The 21621-nt window shown below is 46.8% G+C and overlaps 1 protein-coding gene across 7 annotated transcripts in view; it reads right to left on the reverse strand.

Annotated features, from left to right (window-relative positions):
* The window catches only part of NSD1 (nuclear receptor binding SET domain protein 1), a 1209044-nt gene that overhangs the window by 23755 nt on the left and 1163668 nt on the right, over nucleotides 1-21621 (reverse strand). For all 7 annotated transcript variants that reach the window (XM_078652779.1, XM_078652777.1, XM_078652781.1 and 4 more), the window contains 3 exons: nucleotides 12332-12473; nucleotides 10633-10739; nucleotides 10310-10499 (listed from right to left, as the gene is read on the reverse strand). In XM_078652779.1, the coding sequence (XP_078508905.1) occupies nucleotides 10310-10499; nucleotides 10633-10739; nucleotides 12332-12473 (439 nt within the window). The remainder of the gene's footprint in view (nucleotides 1-10309; nucleotides 10500-10632; nucleotides 10740-12331; nucleotides 12474-21621) is intronic.

A 21621-nucleotide genomic window follows, 5' to 3' on the forward strand; every position in this document is an offset into this window, starting at 1 on the left:
TTATGTTTTGGTTTTTAAAACATAAATAAAAGGCATTGCCATTTACAATGCCAATACTTCAAGCTTGCGTAAATGCGAGACCTATTGCATTGCAAATGCTTGTTTTTTTAAATGTCGGGACGCTGGGACAGTCTTTGAAAAACCAGCAACTCCATGCCACTCAACACCTCGAGCACTGCACAGAATACAGCTTTTTCTCTGGCCATCCACAACTTCCAGTTACTAACGACCCCCCTCCCCCCAATAAATCAACTGAAGATTGCGGCTGCCTTCGCAACCCACCTATGAGACCCCGTTCAGTCACAGGCTGTACTCCCTACCTCCAGTCACTGAAATAGCAGATGTCCTTGTTACACAGATTCCAGCACAACACCCTCCTCTTTGCCTTCACCCCAAGTACCAAGGTCCTCGCCACCACTACCCCCACCTTCCCTGATCACCCATAGGCTTTGCTATTCCGTTAATGGCTGCTATCGTCGACCACCCAGGGAAGCGGCCAATCGGAAGAGCAGATGTGTCACCCCAGACCCTGGAAGGCATCAGGCCTGGCTAAAACTCCAGCCAAATCTGTGAGCCTCTTAACGGCTTAAGGCGCATTGTCTGCAAAGGAGCAAAGACAGCAATAGTCGGTGAAGAGGATTCGAGTCCCTCTGAGTGGCTGCAATCCTCCTCCTACTCCCGGCGCTACACAAAGAGCTTGCATTACCTGCATCTCCAGCAGTCCATGAAGAAAAGGTCACCGACAAAAGAGGCAGCTTGTTTTTTTCTCTAGTCCCCTGGAGTGCAAGGCAGCCACTGGTGCCAGATGCGGTCCCTTTTACCGGGAGACCGCAAGAACAACATTCCGCAAAACCATTTCATTGGGGAATTACAGTTCCTCACGGTAGGACACGGGTTTCTAGAGCGTTGGACTTCCTAGCCAGTACATTCATGGGTCCGTTAAAGGGACTGTGAAGTTTTTATTACAATAATCTCATCTACATCCCGATTACTGGCTTATGCAGTATGCTGCTTTTCTGCCATTTACTCCCTCTGCAGTGTTTGCCACAATCTGACAATATTTTCTCACGAACGGTAGTTCTCATTGAAAATAGATGCCAATTTTATTCACCCAGGAACAAACTTTACCTTTGTCTTGCGACTTTGAAAGTGGATGGGTGTTGGTTACCTTCTACCCTTGAAGCAACTTAAGAAGAGTAAAATTCCACATTTTAAAGTGAAAGTTCACACGAAGAAAAATGTGCGACCTATGGGCATTAACTGTATAATTTATAAGAATTACATGAAGCTCACAAGTGAGACATTTACACACTGCTAACACGTACCAAGCAATCCACACGAGCCACATCGTGCAGCCTCCTTTTCAAAACCAGAACACGGTTAAGATTTTAACAGAACGAGAGGGCGCGCGCACCACAGCGAGCCATGTGGTTTCAATTATCGCACCTGTGTCTGGACACGATAATTGAAACCACATGGCGGCCGTGCAGGTAACCGCCACCAATAGGCCCTGGGTGGAGCAATGTGCCTGCCTTTGGCCAACTGCGTGCGGTCTTTGTTAAAAAGACGCACGCAAAGGCCAAAAGCCTAGGACAAAAGAAAAAGGACACGCACGAGCGTGTGCAGATTTCAAAATCCCTGACAAAGTTGTCGCCAGAACAGCACATGCACGTTGTTACAGGTTCGACCTAAAAATTAGAGAAAAGAAAAGATAATCTGAAATGTTTGCGAGGTGTCCCACAACAGCTTGACTATAATATTTATGAGGTTATTGCAGTAATTAAAATTATTATTCAATAACTTAGGAAAGACTACAAGATGGGAGAACAGCATTTCTAGGTCTTGTTTGTTAAAATGTTTAACCTTCTTTTCAGGGAGCAGTCATAGAAATATGCTGTATTCCGGAGGAGGTCAGATAGGGAAGGTACAGTAATAGCCTGGGTCTTGGCAATAGGTACCAAACATCTACTCTGTACCAGCAGACTTAAAATAATTCACTCTTCAAGCTCCCATTTAGAAATCAAGAGGCGAATCTGCAATTTTATGTTTATGCTGCTTGTAGACAGATCAATGTGGTACCCCATCATTGAAGTAAAGAAGGCTCCATTTGTTAATCCAGCCCAGTTCCTGCATTTTACTCTTCTGGGGAATTAAACTGCACTTTTTTTTGGGTAAAAATGGTTATTATTCTGCCTAAACTTTGATTTAAAGTTTGACAGTCGATTCTCTTAGTTCCTGTGCTTCTTCAAAGAGGAGGGGATCCTACGCACGTTTTCTTCATCCTAATGGATACTGTTTTGGTGGGGGTAGGACATTTTTGATGGCTTGCTTAACTGCAGTTCCAGCACACTTACAATCAAGGTGCTATTGCTTTAGTGTCCAAAGACCTGCGGCTGAACACTGCCCTTGCGTGTTCACCAAGCATTGAAAGGAGCAAATGCCACCACTGGTTTGGTTCTCGGTGCTAAAGGGTATGTCCTAGAAAAAAATCTAGTGGTTACTCGATCACTTGAGAGCTTCTTTCATATAGTTAGCAGCAGCTTATCTTCCCAGTTTCCCATGGAATAATCTACTGGAGTTCAATGTGGAGAGCCCTCATTCATAATCTGCAGATAAACAGAAAAACCAACATGCATGAAGGCAACAAGTCAATGGGTGTACAGTGGACTGAGAAACATTTGGTGCCAGTCATAATTTCTCAAATGAAACATTAGGGAGCATTGAATAGCTACTTCTAAATGGCTTTTAGTTGCAGTTTTTAATCAGTCAATGTTACCTGTAGCCCCTGCCTGCAATGGTATGTTCCTACTGGAGTTAAGCATTTGGTTAACATGCAGGGTGATATCCCAGTAGTAAAGACTGACATTTCAATCTACCCGGGATGTGAAAGTAGGACTTTGTGCACAAAGAACCCTAACAAATTTCTGGGTGGAGGTTTTCAATAACAGAAGTCCATATCACAATCTCAAATTAATTTGATGAATTATCTTTAAATACAGAAAATAACAGTTTTTTTTCTTGGTGACTGGATTTGCAACACACTTATTTTCTGATTAGAAATTCAAATAATAGCAAAAGTATTTATTTTGCTTGATTGTGGGTTGATTGGGGGGTTGTAAAAGGTGGCTTGGCTATGGATTCAAATATGTAACCAATGGCAGAATGTTTCAGCATTCAAGGTATGACACTAATTATGCCATTACTGGCCCTAATTCACAAGTTAGTACTTGTGTAACGAGTAACGAAATATCTGTAAGAGACATTAGTTAGTGATAGATTCCTTACCATAGAATAGCCCCAGGCATCAGACTGGATCCGGAGAGTTTTCGCTAGCAGTTCCCTTGCACGTCAGTAGGTGGCGTTGTGCGGCTCTGCGTCCGTCGCTCGTGATTTATGCGCCGAGATGACTTCACGGAGACTACTTAGGCGCCACCCATGCGCGTGGACGTCAGTTCGGTACACGACTTTCTGCGCCATGAACGCAGAGCCATGCAAGAAACTGACCACTGGTGCCATGAAACTAGGGCCCTGATAGGGATGACCTTAACCCTAGAAATCAGTTCGCAGAACCTGGTAGGATGGGTGGGGCGGTAAGGAATCTATCACTAACTAATGTCTGTTACAGATATATCGTTACACAAGTAGTAACTTGTGCATCTGAAAGAGACACGTTAGTGATAGATTCCTTACCTCAGAATAGATACCCCTGCAATACCAACCCCGGTGGTGGGTCTGCAAACCAATAATCACACCAGAAAGTCCTGGAGGACGGAACGGCCAAAGAAGCCATCCCTCTGGACTTGGCTGTCCAGGCAATAGTGTCTTGCAAACGTGTGCAGCGAGGCCCACGTAGCTGCCTGGCAAATGTCCTGCAAGGGCACTCCTCGGCCCAGGGCAGTGGTAGTCGCCGTGGCCCGAGTGGGATGAGCCCTTAGTCCAACAGGGGGCTCCTTCTTAGCCAAGGAGTAACACGCCTGGATACACAAGATCATCCACCGCGAGATGGTCCGCTTGTGCACCGCCTTTCCCTTCTTAGCTCCCACGTAACCAACAAAGAGTTGGTCATCCACCCGTAACTGGCGTGTGCGATCCAGATAGTAAGAGAGCGAACGTTTTGGGTCCAGACGGTGGAGGCTCTCTTCCTCTTTCGAGGGATGCGGAGGCGGAAAGAAGGTGGGCAAGGTAATGGACTGCCCGATGTGGAAGGCCGTGACAACCTTGGGCAGGAACGAATTTCTCGACCGCAACACAACCTTGTCCGGATGGACAGAGAGGAAAGGAGGTGTAGAAGAAAGAGCCTGGAGCTCACTCACTCTCCTGGCAGAGGTGATGGCAACCAGGAAAGCAGTTTTCAAAGTAAGAAGACGGAGAGGACAGTTATGGAGCGGCTCAAAGGGAGCACACGTCAGGTAAGTAAGTACAAGATTCAAGTCCCACTGGGGCATCACGAACGGAACAGGAGGAAACATGTGTGTGATGCCGTTCAAAAACCTATTTACAATCGGGGACTTGAACAAGGAAGGCTGATCAGGTAGCCTTAAGAAGGCGGAAAGGGCAGAAAGGTACCCCTTGATAGTGCCCAGAGCAGAGCCCTGCTGGGCAAGAGAGAGAAGGAAGAGGAGAACCTCAGAAAGGGGTGCAGTGAGTGGATCCACAGCCTTTGCTGTGCACCATGCCACAAATCTGTTCCACCTGCAGGCGTATACCGACTTTGTGGAGGGACACCTGGCTGCCAGAATGACATTACAGACTTCGGGAGGCAAGTCAAATGGCCTCAACTGTCGCCGCTCAATCTCCAAGCTTGTAGGTGGAGACTGGACAGGTTCGGGTGGAGGACCGTCCCCTGCTGCTGCGACAGAAGGTCCTCCCGAAGAGGCAGATGAATCGGGGAATCGACTGACATGCTGAGTAACTCGGGATACCAGTATCTTTGTGCCCAGTCCGGAGCCACAAGGATAACCTGGGCCCGGTCGTGCCTGGTCTTCTTCAGCACTCTGGGCAGAAGTGGTATAGGCGGAAAGGCGTACAATAGACCGCAACTCCACTTGCGACGAAAAGCGTCTCTGAGCGAGTGCCGCCTTGGAAACTCCAACGCGCAGAACTGATGACATTGCGCGTTCTCTTCTGTGGCGAATAGATCTAACCAAGGCTCTCCCCACTGCTGAAAGAGACTTTGCGCCACGTCCGAGTTCAGACGCCATTCGTGATCCATCATGCACCGACGGCTGAGTTCGTCCGCCCTGGCGTTCAGAGAACCTGCCAGGTGTTGAACCACCAGGGTCACGCCCTGATATTCCAGCCACTGCCAGAGGCGCAGAGCCTCCTGGCATAGGGTCCATGACCCCACCCCGCCCTGTTTGTTGCAGTACCACATGGCGGTGGTGTTGTCCGTGAACACCTGCACTACACTCCCCCGGACAGAGGGGAGGAATGCCTTCAGTGCTAGTCGGATCGCCCGCAGCTCGAAAAGGTTGATATGGAGCCGGGACTCCGCCGGAGACCAGAGGCCTCTGAACTCCGCCTCTCCCATGTGGCCTCCCCAACCCTGGAGGGACGCGTCCATCACAACCACGTGCTCCGGGTGGGGTAGGGAGAGGGATCTGCCACTGACCCAATCGCGGTCCGTGAGCCACCACTGCAATTGTCTGGCAGTGCCCTCCGAGATCAAGACATGATTGGACAAGTTGCCCTGATGCTGGGCCCACTGAAACTTCAGGTCCTACTGCAGAGCCCGCATCCGCCACCGGGCGTGATGCACCAGAAGGATGCAGGAGGCCATCAGCCCCAGAAGCCGCAGTGTCAACCTGACCGAGACTCGGGATAAAGGCTGAAAGATTGGAATCAGAGCCTGAATTTCCCGAACCCGCTGTTCGGGAGGATAAACCCGAAACTGTGCTGAGTCTAGAACCGCTCCGATGAAGAGGAGCTTCTGAGAGGGACACAGGTGCGACTTCGGCACGTTGATGGAGAACCCCAGCAAGTGCAGGAGGTCGGCCGTAGTCTGGAGGTGGCTGACGACTGTCTGCGGCGAGCCCTCCTTCAACAACCAGTCGTCGAGGAAGGGGAAGACTGACACCCCTAACCTGCGCAGATGAGCTGCGACCACCGCCATCACTTTCGTGAACACCCGTGGGGCACTGGTAAGGCCGAAGGGGAGCACGGTAAACTAAGTGCTCGTGGCCTACCGTGAACCGCAGAAAACGCCGGTGGGCCGGCAGGACGGGGATGTGAAAATAAGCGTCCTGCAAGTCCAACGCTACCATCCAGTCTCCAGGTCAGCTAAGACCTGAGCCAAAGTCAGCATCTTGAACTTCTCCTCCCGGAGGAAGCCGTTGACGTTCCGTAGGTCCAAGATAGGGCATAGGCCCCCTTTGCCCTTCTTGGGTACCAGAAAGTAGTGGGAGTAACAACCACACCCTACTTCTGGCCCAGGAACGCGCTCGATGGCCCCCTTGGCCAAGAGGGCCGTGACTTCTTCTTGCAGAAGTTGCAAGTGATCCCCCGACACGCGGTGGAATTGCGGTGGCATGGCTGGAGGGGTCGCCTCGAAGGGGAGGGAGTAGCCCCTTCAGACGATTTGCAGCACCCACCTGTCCGACGTGACAGTGCGCCAGTGGAAGAGGTGATGGTGAATCCTGCCCCCCACTGGCGTCACATGGGCCTGAAAACAAGGACTAGGAAGGGTTTGAGGCAGGTGCTGCGAGGGGAGGTGTGGACTGGCCTCGCCGTTGTCCCCGACCACTGCCACGGCGGTTTCCACGGCCGCCACCGCGCTGTTGAACATTCTGCGGTGCGTGGCTGGCAGCACGTGTGGGGGCGCCCCTTCCGTGGCTACGAAAGGAGTGAAAGGCACCAGATTGCTGGCGAGTGGCCGAGAGGCCCAAGGACTTGGCCGTAGCCCTGGAGTCCTTAAAATGCTCAAGCGCATGGTCTTACTTGTTGCCCAAGAGGCGACTGCCATCGAACGGCATGTCCAGAAGGGTGGCCTGGACATCGGCCGAAAAGTTGGCAGACCTCAACCAGGCGTGGTGTCGAACCGCCACCGTCGTTGCCATAGCCCTGCCCAGTGAGTCCGTGGTATCCAGCCCACACCGGATGGAATATCGCGCTGCATCTCGGCCCTCCACAAGGGCTTGGGCGAGTTTAGCCCGGACCTCCTCCGGACATTGTGGCAGCACGTCCGCGACTGTGTCCCAAAGGGTGTGGGTGTAGCGGCCCAAGAGGCATGCGGTATTGACAGACCGCAGTCCCAAACTCAGGGACGAGAACACCTTCTTCCCGAATTGTTCATACCTCTTGGATTCCCGATCGGGCGGAGCCGTCGGGAATGCGGTCTGGGAAGTGGAGGCCTGGATGACCAGGCTCTCGGGGGTGGGATGGGTGGACAAAAAGCAAGGGTCACCCGGGGCCGGGCGGTACCGTCTGGCAACGTTCCTATCCACAGGCAGACCTGTGGCTGGCTTGGACCAAGTGCCCACAAGAACGTCACACAAGGCCTCATTAAACGGCAGCAGGGAGCTTGCCTGCTGTTTAAGGACCTCAGTGAGGAGGTTAGTCCTCACGGCCGCAACGAGGATTTCAAGGTGTAAGGCCTTGACCGCCCTCGTCAACACTACACTGTAAGTAGCCCCCTCCTCCGTAGCCACGGTGGGAGGGGAGACAAATCCAGTGTCTGGCGAAGTGTCAATTCCACTGGCCTCCCCAAGCTCATATGTCCAGTCCTGTTGAGACTGGCACTCTTGTGCCAGAGGGTCCACAAACCCCTCCCAATCACCCTCGTCACCCATCTCCTGCAGAGCAGGGTCAACAGACGGGGCCGGTTTGTGGCAATAGAAATCTCCAAAGGCCGTTGGGAGAGGCGCCCAGCGGCGCCGCTCCGACGCCAGATCCGGACCGAAGGGAGGATTGGGGACGGCGTCCATAGTGGGCGCCGGGGGCGACACCCGCAGGGCCGGCACCGGTGAGGTCGACCGCCGACGACCCGGATCCGGATGCGGATCCAGTGAGGGCCTGCGGCGCCGGGACCGAAGCACCCGACGGCGTCGGAGCCGAAGCACCCGACCCGCTAGGCCCTCCAGCCAGGGCTGTTGGGCCCGGAGGCGCCACTGGACTCGGCTGAGAAGGGAGGGACCTCATGGCCATGAGGTACCGCTCGACCTCCTCTGGCGTCGCACCATGCCCAGGGACCCGAAGGTGTGGGGCAGACGGCGACGCCTGTGACTCAGTCGGAGCCGCGTGGGTGGTGTCACCCGAACACCCGGCCGCATCGTGCGAGCGTCGGGGTGGGTCGGAGAAACGATGACGTCTCTCCGACCTCTCATGCCTCTTACCTGAGGACTTGGATCCTGACGACCGATGTCCACTCCCAGGGCTGCGAGGACCGGGAACTGGAGCGGCGCGGGGCCGACTGCCGGAGCTAGAGTCGCTTGCGGGACCGCTCCCGCCTAGCTTTAGACGTCAGGGCCCGGCAGTCGGAGCAGGTACGGTAGTCGTGGTCGAGGCCTAAACACTTGAGGCACCGGCGATTGCGGTCGGTAACCGACATCAGTCGGTCGCACTTGGAGCAGGGTTTAAACCTACCGGCACCGTCGGAGTCGAAGACTCGAGAAATGATCAAAAGATCAAAAAAGTTTAGTCAAAAAATGACTAAGGGGTAGAGCTTCTCCGGATCTGTGCTAGCTGGCGCGGAAAAAAGAAGAACCGACGTCGGTGTGCATGGGCGGCGTCTGAGTACTTCGACGACGTCATTCCGGCGCTAATGACGCCGACGACTGCCGCGGACGACGCCTGCCGGCGCGCAGGAGTATTGCTACGCAAAATTTTCCGGATCCAGTCTGACGCCTGGGGATATTCTAAGGTAAAGAATCTATCACTAACGTGTCTCTTTCAGATTTGGATTTCTTCCCGGGGTGTCGACATCGGCCGAAGGGAAGAGGACGCCTGTATAGACTTAAACTTCGTACCGGGAGTCTTCGGCATCGACAGCGGAGACTTCGACGCTGAAGGAGAACACAAGGGTATTTTCTACGTCTAACTTTCCCTCAACGGCGAATTCGACCAATGTTTTCTTTAATCTCCCTGTTTTTTGTGCTCTGACCTTACTTGAGAGGAGGGCTCTTTAGAGGGATATCCTTCCATTCCACTTACAGACTCCTTTCCTCCCTCCTGCATGGCAGGCAGCTTTATCTTCTCACACAATACAGACCAAGTGCGGATCCGACTTCGCCATTTGTTTCCCACAGGAAGAGCACTTATTAAATATGGCTGGCATTCTGAGAGGACAAATAGCTGTTAAGTCAGAAAAAATGATGGTACTAATACTAGAAATACTAAAAACGTTGATTGAAGATAAAAAATCCCACTTGAAAAAACAATTAGTGACAGAAAAACACTAACTGACAAGCTCAAAGCTCCAGGTCTTTAAGGCACGGAGCCAGTTTTCTCTAATGAGTTTTCTATATGCAGCCTCTAGGCTTATCTGCCTTATATCACCTTTCCTCTGAAAATAAATAAAGGCTATGGCGGCAGTTCACAACCAATAAAGAAATTTGCACCTACTGCTGGTCCGTGTCTGCGGTGGGGACAGGATTGCCTCCACTGACGCTGTGGATTCTGTGATATATATCTATCTATCTATCTATATATATATTTTTTTTACACTGACGAAGCTTTTTACAGCAAAACGCGTCTGTCTGGGGTGAGGGGGGTTTGCAGAATAAAATTCTTTACACCGGAATTCCTGAGTGCTTGCCGTTTCTCTGACGAAGGAGAGTCAGATTGTGTTCTAATATATATATATATATGTGTATATATGTGTATATATATATATATATATATATATATATATATATGCGCATATATATTTTTTAATGCTCTGGGGTCCCCACACATGGGCGGGACTATTTAGTGCTTACGACTGTGATAAGTATCCCCTGGAAGAGAACTAATGGGACACTGTGTTCAGAAGCACTTGTACCAAGGAAAAATGACAGATTGAGCAAAGTCGGAACGAACATCAGCTTGAAGAAATCTGAAATATAATACTGGAGCAAGGGGAATAAACATTCTAGGGACACCATAAGGTAACATCATTAACTAATTACATTAATGCTTCTGGTAGTCGGTGAAATAATTACAGGACAAAATATGTTATTCTTTAATAAGACCTCCCCTTAGTTTGAGAAATCTGACTAATTAACATTAAAGGGTGTGTATTAAATTTCTTAATTTCCACTGGCCATGGCAAGAATTTGTAGCTAAAGATTTCTTACCCACTAGCATACGATTCCCACTTGTTACAGATATTTACCTGCTGGCCTTCTACTGAGATTGAGGCAGTCGGCATGATACACCTTTGGACAGCCTGGCTTCTTGCAAGAAATAAGTTGCCCCGCATCACCACAACTAAAACATTCATCCTCATGCTCTTTGATCACTGCTGTTGGTACCCTGCGTCTAAACTTCCTCTTGGTCTTTTCATCCGTAGACGCAGGCTGATTCTGAAAGGGAAAACAACTTAAGTGAACATGATGGTTTTTTACAAAAGATTCTGACAAAAAGTGGGAAATTATCTCAAGAACAAACTATATGTTAAAAGTCTCATAGATCAAAAAATGTAGACTAAGGCTGTACCTTTGGACGCACACCAAGAAAGCCACTGCAATTTGGAGCACCACATTTGCAAACAGTTTTTCCGTTTCCCAAGCATTCCAGGTTATAGTTGAAAGTCAGCTCTGTTTCTGTAAAAGAGAAATGAAAATAATCCACATTTAAATTAAAGCTATAATATACAACAGGCTACAGATGGCCACCTTTGCAGGGCAACCATAGAATGTCGACAGAAATGGCTGCCTTTTCTTTGGTTCCCAATTCTGCCATATTTGGACACCCTTGCTCTTGTGTGCGCTAGTTTTGGCCAATTGTAGCCTTTATGTGCTAGAACTTGCCATCTTCAGCACATGCACAGGGTAATTATGTGGTTGCACATGGAGGAATCTGCAGCTCCAGACTCATGGTTCTAAGACAGTAGGGCCTTATGACCCTCACCCTAACATGACACTTACTATGGTTACAAGCTTGATACAGCTTCAAATCCAGTGCCATAATCTACAAGGTAGCAAACAAATATCACTCAACCCTAGCAGGCCGGAAACAAAATACCAGTGCGACTGGAAATCAAAATTAAGCGTTTTTAGATTTTGGCTACAGACTGCTTTATGTGCCTGTAGGCATGACCCATTATTTCCAAGGCATTATATATGTTTAGATTGGGCTTTAGTTCAGGCCCCTTGGTCATGAGTGGTTTAGTTTGTTGTCAATCTTGCATCCCTGCTCCAGATTAGATGCCATTCTCCCTTATTCTTATGTTTGCCCTGCACAGTAGCATTGAGGTGTTGCACTGTTCTTTTAGGATTAGTTTTATGCTTCCACTGCATACTTCAGGGGACTTTTTTTTAATTACGTTGTTGGCACTTCCGGGGTATGGATATGTTAATCTATTCTGCCTGCTTCTCGCTCTTCACTCCTTTCCCCCCACACCCATTCAGTTTAATACAATTATTTTTTTGTTTAATTTTTTATGCATATCTGGCAACTGCAAAGTGCTGCCAGGCAGCGTTCTCTTTCATCACCCCCCAACTTTTCGCTGCTGGCAAACTTGCTCCCCAATCTCACATTGATTATTTTTGTTTTCACGGCTGCCAGCTGGAAAGTGCTGCTGGGCCAGTAACTAGCTTTTATCACGTTTGAAGCAGCTTGCTGTATTGTTATTTTTTAAATTCAATTTACCTGTCAAATAGTCGCCTCCATGTGCGCTGAAACCCATTTTGAAATATTTATTTAAACAAAATAGAAATCACATTCCAAGCCATGCATTCACATGCATTATTATACATGCACACGAAGGCATTTGGAAAAAAGCATAAGCAAAGCCAATAGCTCAGCAATTTAAAGCCTAGTGCTATTTGCTTTGCAAATGCTTATTGAACTACAGACCCATGATGTGGAACTATGTCCCGTCAAGGTGGAACTTTGGTGCTTCTCTTCTTCACTTTGAGAAGGAGATGAAAAAGATTCTCTTCAAAAAAACAACGAGTCCAATATTATACAGAAACATATTGGCTCGTCTTGTTTTAATGGATGCTTTAATAAAAGAAACCAAAACCTATGTACTCTTTCTTGGGTCGCTGCCCGCCGCACCCCATGCTTATTTACAAGATGCTGAATCATTCCCCATTGACCTACATGTATGAAATTTCACTGCTTCCCAGCTAGGTATGCACTATACAAGCCTCAACAAATACATACATTCCAACTTCAGAATCCACCATACCAGCTTGGATGTCACAAAGAGCAAAGAGGCCAACTCGGGTGTCTCCATTCACAGTCCACTTCTGTGTTTCGCAGTTTGGCTGACAGCAGTGATTCATGAATCTTGAATGGTTTCCTTTGGGTCCAGCATCAATGATACGATCCTAAAATTAAACCATGACCAATGGTGAGGATTGTGAAACGAGCACTGTTGAACACATGAAATCCAATTTGCATTATAGTCGAAATTTGTAGAAAGGGATTCAATGACGCATGTAAACATCAAGTTCACTAACCTTACAGTATTAATCAATCAAGGATTTATGTGGGATGAATGAGGAGTTAGGCAATGAAAACAGCTCTAATTCAAATTAATTCAGAATACACTCAGGGTATTAAGTTGTGTCGAGAAAAACTGAAATAAAATGTCAAGCAGCTGATTGGGGGTTGATATAATCTTCAATGTTGACAATTAGCAAATTCTAACTCAGCCAGTTGTTTTTTGAGTCAGGATATGTACTAGGTTGTGCAAACACACAAGCCACCAAAGATGGATCCCTCTGAAATCCGGGTTCTTTGTTTGGGGACCAGATCCTTTCACACAACCAATGGTCAAGGTTTGCCTTCAAAGTTGGTCGAGTTTCCAATAAAAAGACCACATTTACAAACATGCCAATGCAGTCCTAGAACCACAGACGAATTCTGGGCATGTGCAGACAGCACAGAACAATTTTGGGCATATGCAGACAGCAAAACAATAGCACTGAGAATGTTACTTGTAATTCTAGGATCTCCAACACAACAACCTTCTTTGAATTTGTAAGCGTTAGAAAATGTCTGTCTGTGTGTCTGGCGCTCTTAACACATTTTAAAGGACGAAAATTATCTATACAAATGATGCAATAATCAAAACAAATACGACATTACAGCAACTATTTATTTCAAGTAGTAATTCAAATGTTTACACTTTAAATGGCATTTGGTTAAAAATACCACTTCAACTGCTTTCACAAAAAGGAAAAACAAGTTAGGAGATGGTGTATGCAGGCATCACAAGTTACATAAAAAAAATTGTCATGGCTCCTTTAAGGAATATAGGAACCTCCATTAGGCAGCTCATTTTCACGGGTAGGTAGAACAAAATAAAAAATTAATTAACATATATAACTGTACTTCTGATTTAAAGGAGGGAAGGATTTTGTTATGAAATCTAGGGTGATACATTTGTTAGAGAACTGGGTTTACAAAAAAGCCACATCTAGTTCGTCAATGGAGGACTAATATTCATAAATGAAGACTATTCCACTAAGCTAAAGGTGAGCATGTGATGAGTAAAAGTGACAAAGAATAGAAATCAAATCACACAAACAAGTCACGCAGGCGGATCAGATCCTCCAAGGTAACAGCTTTGTTTTCAGTTTTAATGTATTAATATTCTATAAAGGTATGTATTGATTGTCAGGTGACGGTGAATCGGTCATGTAGGACTTTAAACATCTAGCTATGAACTGCGTTTATAATACTAAGTCAGAGTGGTTGATTTAATAATTTCCATGTAGTTATTTTGACCTGCATACATTTTTAATTGTAAATATGGTATATAGTTTTTTTTAAAAACACAGGTGCATTCCTAAGGTCCATTCATAGTGGCCCCACACAGCTTGGGGTCCCATTCACTCTTCCAGTTGATTCTGAATCACAAAAGCCACATATACAAGACTTTGAGGAAGAAGCCCATAAGTTTGAACAGATTATTCATCAACTCCCTAAAAATAGTGTACTTCTTTATGGCCAAATACCTTGTAACGAAATGTAAAAGTAAATGCAGCCACATGTACATTTATAAAAGATACCGGAAACCGATATTTACCCACATATGGAAGATAAGGTAGTACCCAGGTTGAGTTAGGACAGTGCAGAACTCATGCAAATTAAGAAACCTCTCTCAAATAGGGTGAAAGAACTTTTAAAAACAATGCGAGCTGCAGGGGGCCTCCGAATGAACTGAAAACAAGGTGGCTGCAATTTAGAGGTCACTTACTTTTTTCAAGAAATGCCTTTCTGACAATGGGAATGTCTGCTGCATGGTATAGGGGTGTGTTCTCTGCCCTCCGTGACCAACTGCATATCTAATTGGTGTCCTGACTTATTTTGACCTTAGGATTAAACTAATATAGTATGCACAGAGACCTAGTCCTGTTCCTGACTATGTGAGGTCCTGGACCTGCCCATTGATCTGGAGGGGCACACCAAAAGTGTCCTCCTTGTTGGCAAACATATGAAAACAAGTTACTTACCTGTAACTACAGTTATCCAGTATTTGTATCTTTCATAAATTCACATGCCTGACTCATTCCCCGTCGCCGAGGCGGGAGTCCCACGGTAAATTACAAAAGTAGTGCCAAAGGTAAATAGTAGTAGTAGGACAAAAGAAAAAGGCCTGAGGCCTAAATCTTAGTAGCCTATCTACCTCATTATGGTAAAAGAACCAAAAGTCAACTCCAAACAATCAGCACCCTCTAGAACACTCAGCAGAGCAAGTTCTCCTCAGATTTTCCTTAGCACAAGTGGGAAGTAAGTATCCCAAATAATAGAGAACTGACTCTCCGGGGAGGAGGGTGGGTGCATGTGAATATATGAAAGATACCAATACTGGATAACTGTAGTTACAGGTAAGTAACTTGTTTTCTTATCCAGTATTGGAGTATCTTTCATAAATTCACATGCCTGAATCAGAGTAGCGTGCAGTATACAAAGTATACAGTCGGTTGCGGATGGTGGGAGACAAGTGTTTGTAAACTCCCAAACTGTATCCATAATGGTTAAGAAAGTTTAAAATAAGCAAGTCTTTAAGAAATCAAAATCATGTAAGATACATCATCAAATGAAACATGCATACAAATATCACTATATGGATATCTATCTATAAATATATGTAGCATGAATAGGACAGCCAGAAAATAGCATTTAAAAGAAAAAAAGGTACCTGAATCTGACCTCAAAGAAAAAGATGGCGTAGTACAGCCTGTCCAACCGCTGCATCATCTTCATGTGCAGATTGAAGACAGTAATGCTTCCTGAATGTGTGGACATTCTTCCATGTCGCAGCATGACAGATATTTTCCAGAGTCACTCCAGCAAACAAAGCTGTAGATGCTGCCATAGTTCTTGTAGAATGAGCCTTGGCTTTCCTCAGCAAAGGTTTGTTGGCCTTGCCATGGCAGAAATGAATTGTAGATGCCAGCCATCAGGCAATTGTGGCTTTCGTGACTGCATTTCCAAGGGTTGCTTGGCCATAGGCCACGAACAGTTGGTTGGAGCGTCTGATGTCTTTTGTAGGTAGAATTTTAAACAACGCTTAATATCGATAGAGAGCAAAGCTCTTTCCACTGGAGTGGATGAATTTGGAAGGAAAATGCTACTTACTAGTATGCATCTGATCTTGGCATGTAGAGCTGCAGAGTTGCACACTGTGCATAGATTGCCACCTAGTGTTGGGCCCGGATGTTTGCAGTTTGTTGTTGTCCTGAAAAGTTCTTTGGACGTCACGAGATAGGTGACTCCTCATTTGGACCACATTGCGCATGGGCATCGGCTCCATCCTCAGATTGTTTTTCGCCATTAGGGAAATGATGGAGCTTTGCAAGAAAAAGGAAGGATGCCCATATAATTTGTATCTAATTAAGATAATACTGGAACGTAGCCGGGGAGGCGGGTAGGCATGTGCAACTCTGCAGCTCTACATACCAAGAACAGATGCATACTGGTAAGTAGCATTTTCCGTTCGAGGCATATGAGCTGCAGATTACACACTGTGTATAGATTGTATACCAGTACCCACTCTTAGCGGTGACCACCCCTATCTGTTGCAGTACTTTGGAATAATGTTTTGAGAACAGCCTGGCCCACATAGCTTGTTGTTTGGTTTGCACATCTACACAATAGTGTTTTGTGAATGTGTGCGGTGTAGACCATGTAGCTGCTCTGCAGATGTCATCTAGGGGAATGTTCCCTAAAAATGCCATTGAAGCCCTTATCTTTCTTGTAGAGTGGGCTTTAGGAGGAACAGATAACGTATGTTTAGCTTTGTGGTAACAAATCTGTATGCATTTGACAATCCATCTAGCTATCCCAGATTTTGAAATGGGATTACCCTTGTGTGGTGGCGAGAAAGACGCAAAAAGTTTTTTTGTCTTACGAAAGGGTTGTGTCCTCTCGATGTAGTATAGCAATGCTCTTTTGACATCTAAGGTGTGAAGAGCTCTTTTTGCTACGGTCTGTGGTTGCGAAAAGAAAACGGGCAGTTCCACAGATTGATTAAGATGGAAGGGAGAAATGACTTTGGGCAGGAATTTTGGATTAGTACGTAGAACTACCTTATTATGATGCATTTGAAAGAAGGGTTCTTCAATGGTTAGTGCTTGTAGTTCTAGCTACTAGGAATGCAACTTTCCACACTAAAAATTGTAGTTCACACTTGTGTAAGGGTTCGAAGGGAGGTCCCATTAACCGTGTGAGAACAACGTTTAAATTCCACAGGTGGTACTCTGGGAGGAATTATTCTTTTAAGGCCTTCCATAAAGGCTTTAATGGCAGGCACTCTGAACAGAGATAGATGTTGTCTGTTTTGCAAGTATGGTGCTATTGCAGCAAGATGTAGCCTAATAGACGTGTAGGCTAAGTTACATCTTTGGAGATGCAGTAAGTATCCTATGATGAGTTGAATAGACACATCTAGAGGATTAATATTATTGTTGTGACAATATATTACAAAGCGTTTCCACTTGGCTGCATAACATGCCCTAGTGGTTGGACGTCTAGCTTTTTTTATGACATTCATGCAGTCTGGAGGAAGGTTCAGATATCCAAATTCTAGGATTTCAGGAGCTAGATCGCAAGGTTGAGCTGAGCTGTGTCCGGGTGTCTGATTTCTCCACGGTTCTGTGTCAAGAGATGTGGAGGCAGGTGCAATTTTTGGTGCGGTACTACAGACAGTTGAAGAAGTGTGGTGTACCACGGCTGTCTGGCCCACGTTGGAGCAACTAGGATGAGGGTCAGAGAATGCTGCTGTAGTTTGCATACTACTAGTGGCATGAGTGGTAGAGGTGGAAAAGCGTACGCAAATCTGTATGACCAGTTCATCCATATAGCATTGCCTTTGGACAGTGGGTGTGGATATCTGGTGGCGAAGTTTGGGCATTTGGCATTTTCGTGGGTGGCAAAGAGGTCTATCTGAGGTTGTCCCCACATCTGAAAGAATGGTTGAAGAACTTGCATATGAAGTTCCCACTCGTGGGTCTGTTGTATTTGACGACTTAACCGATCCGCTATGGTATTTTGTACTCCCGGGAACATCCTGGGCTAGAGGGAATATGTTTTGAGGTATAGCCCACCGCCATATGTCCTGTGCTAGTTGAGAGAGTTGCAGGGAGTGTGCCTCCCTGCTTCTGTATGTAATACATGGCTGTCATGTTGTCCGTGCAGACTAACACAGCTTTGTTTGATGCTTGATTTTGGAAAGCTTTTAGTGCTAAGAATATTGCTAGTAACTCCAGATGATTGATGTGGAGTAACTTTTGTTGTGGTGTCCACCTGCCTTGCATGGTGTGTTGCAGTAGGTGGGCCCCCCAGCCGAAGAGCGATGCCTCCGCAGTCAAGATTATCTGAGGAACTGGCTCTAGGAACGGTCGTCCCTTGGAAAGGTTTTTGGTGTTCCACCACTGCAGAGAGCAATGAGTCTGACCGTCTACCAACACTAGGTCTGTTAATTGACCTTGAGCCTGGTTCCAGTGACGTGATAAACACTCTTGAAGAGGACGCATTTGAAGTCTTGCATGGGGCACTATGAAAATGCAAGAGGCCATCATCCCTATGAGTTGCATGAGCACACGTGCTGAAAGGGAGTGCTGCTGAAACTTTGTCAGAAGAGTTTGCATGCTGGCTATCCTTGCTGGAGTGGGATAAGCTAGCGCTGTTGAAGTGTTTATTGAGGCACCAAGGTACTGTTGTACTTTGGATGGTTGTAGATAAGACTTGGTGTGGTTTATTGTGAACCCCAAGTTGTGGAGCAGTTGGATTGTGGCATGAGTGTGTTCCACGCATTGGTTGTATGAGCTGGCTTTTATGAGCCAGTTGTCGAGGTACGGGAAGACATGGATGTGCTGTCTTCGTAAATGCGCTGCCACTACTGCTAAGCACTTGGTGAAAACTCTTGGTGCTGTTGTGACTCCGAATGGGAGTACTTTGAATTGATTGTGCTGCCCGTCTATTACAAATCTGAGATACTTCCTGTGAGCCTCGTGAATGGGAATGTGGAAGTGTGCGTCCTTGAGATCTAGAGTAGCAAGGAAGTCGTTTTGTAACAGGAGCGGATGGACTTGTTGGAGTGTGACCATGTGAAAATGGTCTGACTGTATGTATACGTGTAGCGGTCTGAGGTCCAGAATAGGCCTTAGAGAACCGTCCTTCTTTGGAATTAGAAAATATAGAGAGTAAACCCCCTTGTTTTGTTGGTACAGAGGAACTGGTTCTATTGCACTTTTTTCTAGCAGAGATACTACTTCTTGCTTTAACAGTAATAGATGTTCTTTTGACATTGGACGCTGTTTGGGTGGTATGTTTGGGGGGTAGATGTTAGTTCTAGACAGTAACCTGACTGAATAATTTGTCGCACCCACCTGTCTGATGTGATGTTGGTCCAGGCATGAAGGAATTGTTGCAGTCTTCCCCCCACAGGAGTGGAATGTTGGGGGGGAAGGGGAGGAAAGTCATTGGGTAGGGGCAGAGGCAGAGCAGGAGTTGTTAGTCTTGCCTCTGCCTTTGTTGTTGTTACCCCTGTAACCCCCTCTCTGGTAGCCCTTAGTGAAAGTGGATTGGCTAGGGGCTTTGTAAGAAGTAGAGGGACTTTCCGAGGAGTAGCCTCTAGTGTGCCTCTGTATGATGAGCAACAAAAAGAACGTTTGGGAGCTTGCTGCTGCAAGACTCCCATAGATTTTGCTGGATCAGTGTCTTTTTTCATTTTTTCTAAAGACACGTCAACATTTGGGCCAAATAAATGTGTCTCATCAAATGGCTGATTACGGATGGAGTTTTGTACCTCAGGTTCAGTTCAGTTCAAAAAGCTTTATTCGAAAAGTAAAAACAATTCATAAAAGCATACAAAATAATAAAAAGTTCATACTGGTTACAATAAACAAGAAGAAAGAACCAATATTATAAAATCCATATGAACAATATTTTTAAAACAAAGTGGGGTAGAACATTCAATTGGAGCAGATAGATGAAACTAAAAAGGGACAACATCAGTAATATGCAACTTAATCGGGGGAAATGGTCCGTCTTATTTTCATTATTGCTTTTAAGTACATTATTACAGTACTGATTGTGAAATGAACCTCAGGTTTAAAACCTGAAATACGTAGCCAGGCATGTCTACGTAGAAGGGTGCTGGTATTGATTGCCCTTGAGGCGGTATCTGCAGCATTTAGGGCACAACAAATGGAAGTATTAGTAATATTTTTACCTTAATGTATAAGTTCATTGGCCCTATTCTTGTATTTGCCTGGTAGATGCTGCATTATGGACTGTAGTTCATCATAATGTGCCCCGTCATATCTTGCCAGCAACGCTTGGGTGTTGGCAATGCGCCAGATGTTAGCTGCTTGTGACGCTGTTCGTTTGCCGGAGGCGTCAAGTAGCTTAGATTCTTTGTCTGGTGGTAAGGCCACACCTGATGTCTGAGATTTAGCACGTTTACGTACATTAGACACTACTAAAGAATCTAATGGTGCTGGACCTTTAATGTAAACTGGATCTGTAGGGGCAGGTTTATATTTTTTCTCAATTCGAGGGTTGAGGACCCTAGCTCTGACAGGATCCTTAAAAACCTCTGTTGCGTGCTTGATGACACCTTTAAGCATTGGCAAAATGGCCGTAGACCTTTGTGTGTTATCAATTGTGTCTAATAGGAAATCTTCCTCCACCGCATCGGTGTGTAAGTCCACCCCGTGATATTGGACAGCTCTTTGGACTAGTAGGTTAAAACCTATAGTGTCCTTTGGTGGGGGAAGGTCTGGAAGGGTTTACGTCTTCTTGTGGGACGTAAGGCACATCAGGGGTGTTGTAATCATCCCATGGATTAGGTGACTGAGGGGGACTATTGGTCCCTGCTGGGTCAAGTGCACCCCCACCTGTGTCATCAGAGTCTGTGTCTACATCATCGTCTGGATTAGTGGATGGTGTAGGTGAATGATGTGGTGGAGGAGGTGTAGGAGGAGGAACATTATGGGGAGGTGGTGGAGAAGGGACCCTTAATGGAGAGGTTGCAATGTCTCTTCTTTGGAGGAGGAGGTGGTGCTGGCACTTCAAGTGGTCTCTTCTTGGAGCTAAGAGTCAATTGACCAGCCTTAGGATCTTTTACAAAAGTTTTCTGATTAGGATCTGGTGTGAAAAGTTCTTCTGAGTAGGGCAGATCCTTCGGCGTCTGAGTTTTTCGACTCCGTAGGTTTTTTCGGCACCGAGTCGGTAGCTGGTCTTGGGTCTTTTGGTTTAGAAGTGTGCCCTTTTGAAATGTCTTTTACCGGAACCTGTTTTTTTAGTTACAGGTATTTTTTTGGCTCCGAAGCGTGTGAATCTGGAGCTTTAGGTGGTTTTTTACTCGGCTCCGAGTGCGGTTTCGGCATCGACGAGCCGCTGCCAGTCTTCGGCTCCGTGTGCTTAGGTGTCGGAGCAACGGTCGGTGTGGTTGAGGAAGGTGGCTTCTTCTTCGGTGTTGGTATAGGATCGGCACCGGGAATAGGCCGGCTCGAGCCCGAGCCGCCTCAAGGCTTAGTAGGCTTTTATGCCGGGCCCGAAGGCGGGGTGTGGGAAGCAGTCTCTCGGTGTGCACCCGGGCCCGAAGGTGAGGGTGTGACCGAAGCATTTTTTGAGGGTGTCGAGGAAGGGTTGGGGTCGACGGTCGTACTTACGACCCATTGAGCTGGAGTGATGTCCTCGACGTCGGAGTCTTCGGGAAATGAGGAGCTGGTACTCTTCGGCGTGCTGTGTTCTGGCATGTCGACGCCCTCTTCAAAGATGTCGTCGGGGATGGAAGCTGACGAGCAAGCCATAGTTCTTCGAGCTCGTCGGTCCCGAATCGTTTTCTTGGAGCGGAATGAGGCACAAGCGGAACAGTCTTTGGCCTCGTGCTCCGGTGAGAGGCAAAGGTTGCACACATCATGTAGGTCGGTGTATGGAAACTTTGACCCACATCGAGGACACTTCTTGAATGGCGTCCTTTCCATGAGCCAGAAAGTAAGGCTTAGGTAGGCCCGA

Source organism: Lissotriton helveticus, chromosome 7 (genome assembly GCF_964261635.1).
Source record: "Lissotriton helveticus chromosome 7, aLisHel1.1, whole genome shotgun sequence".
NCBI classification, from domain to species: domain Eukaryota; kingdom Metazoa; phylum Chordata; class Amphibia; order Caudata; family Salamandridae; genus Lissotriton; species Lissotriton helveticus.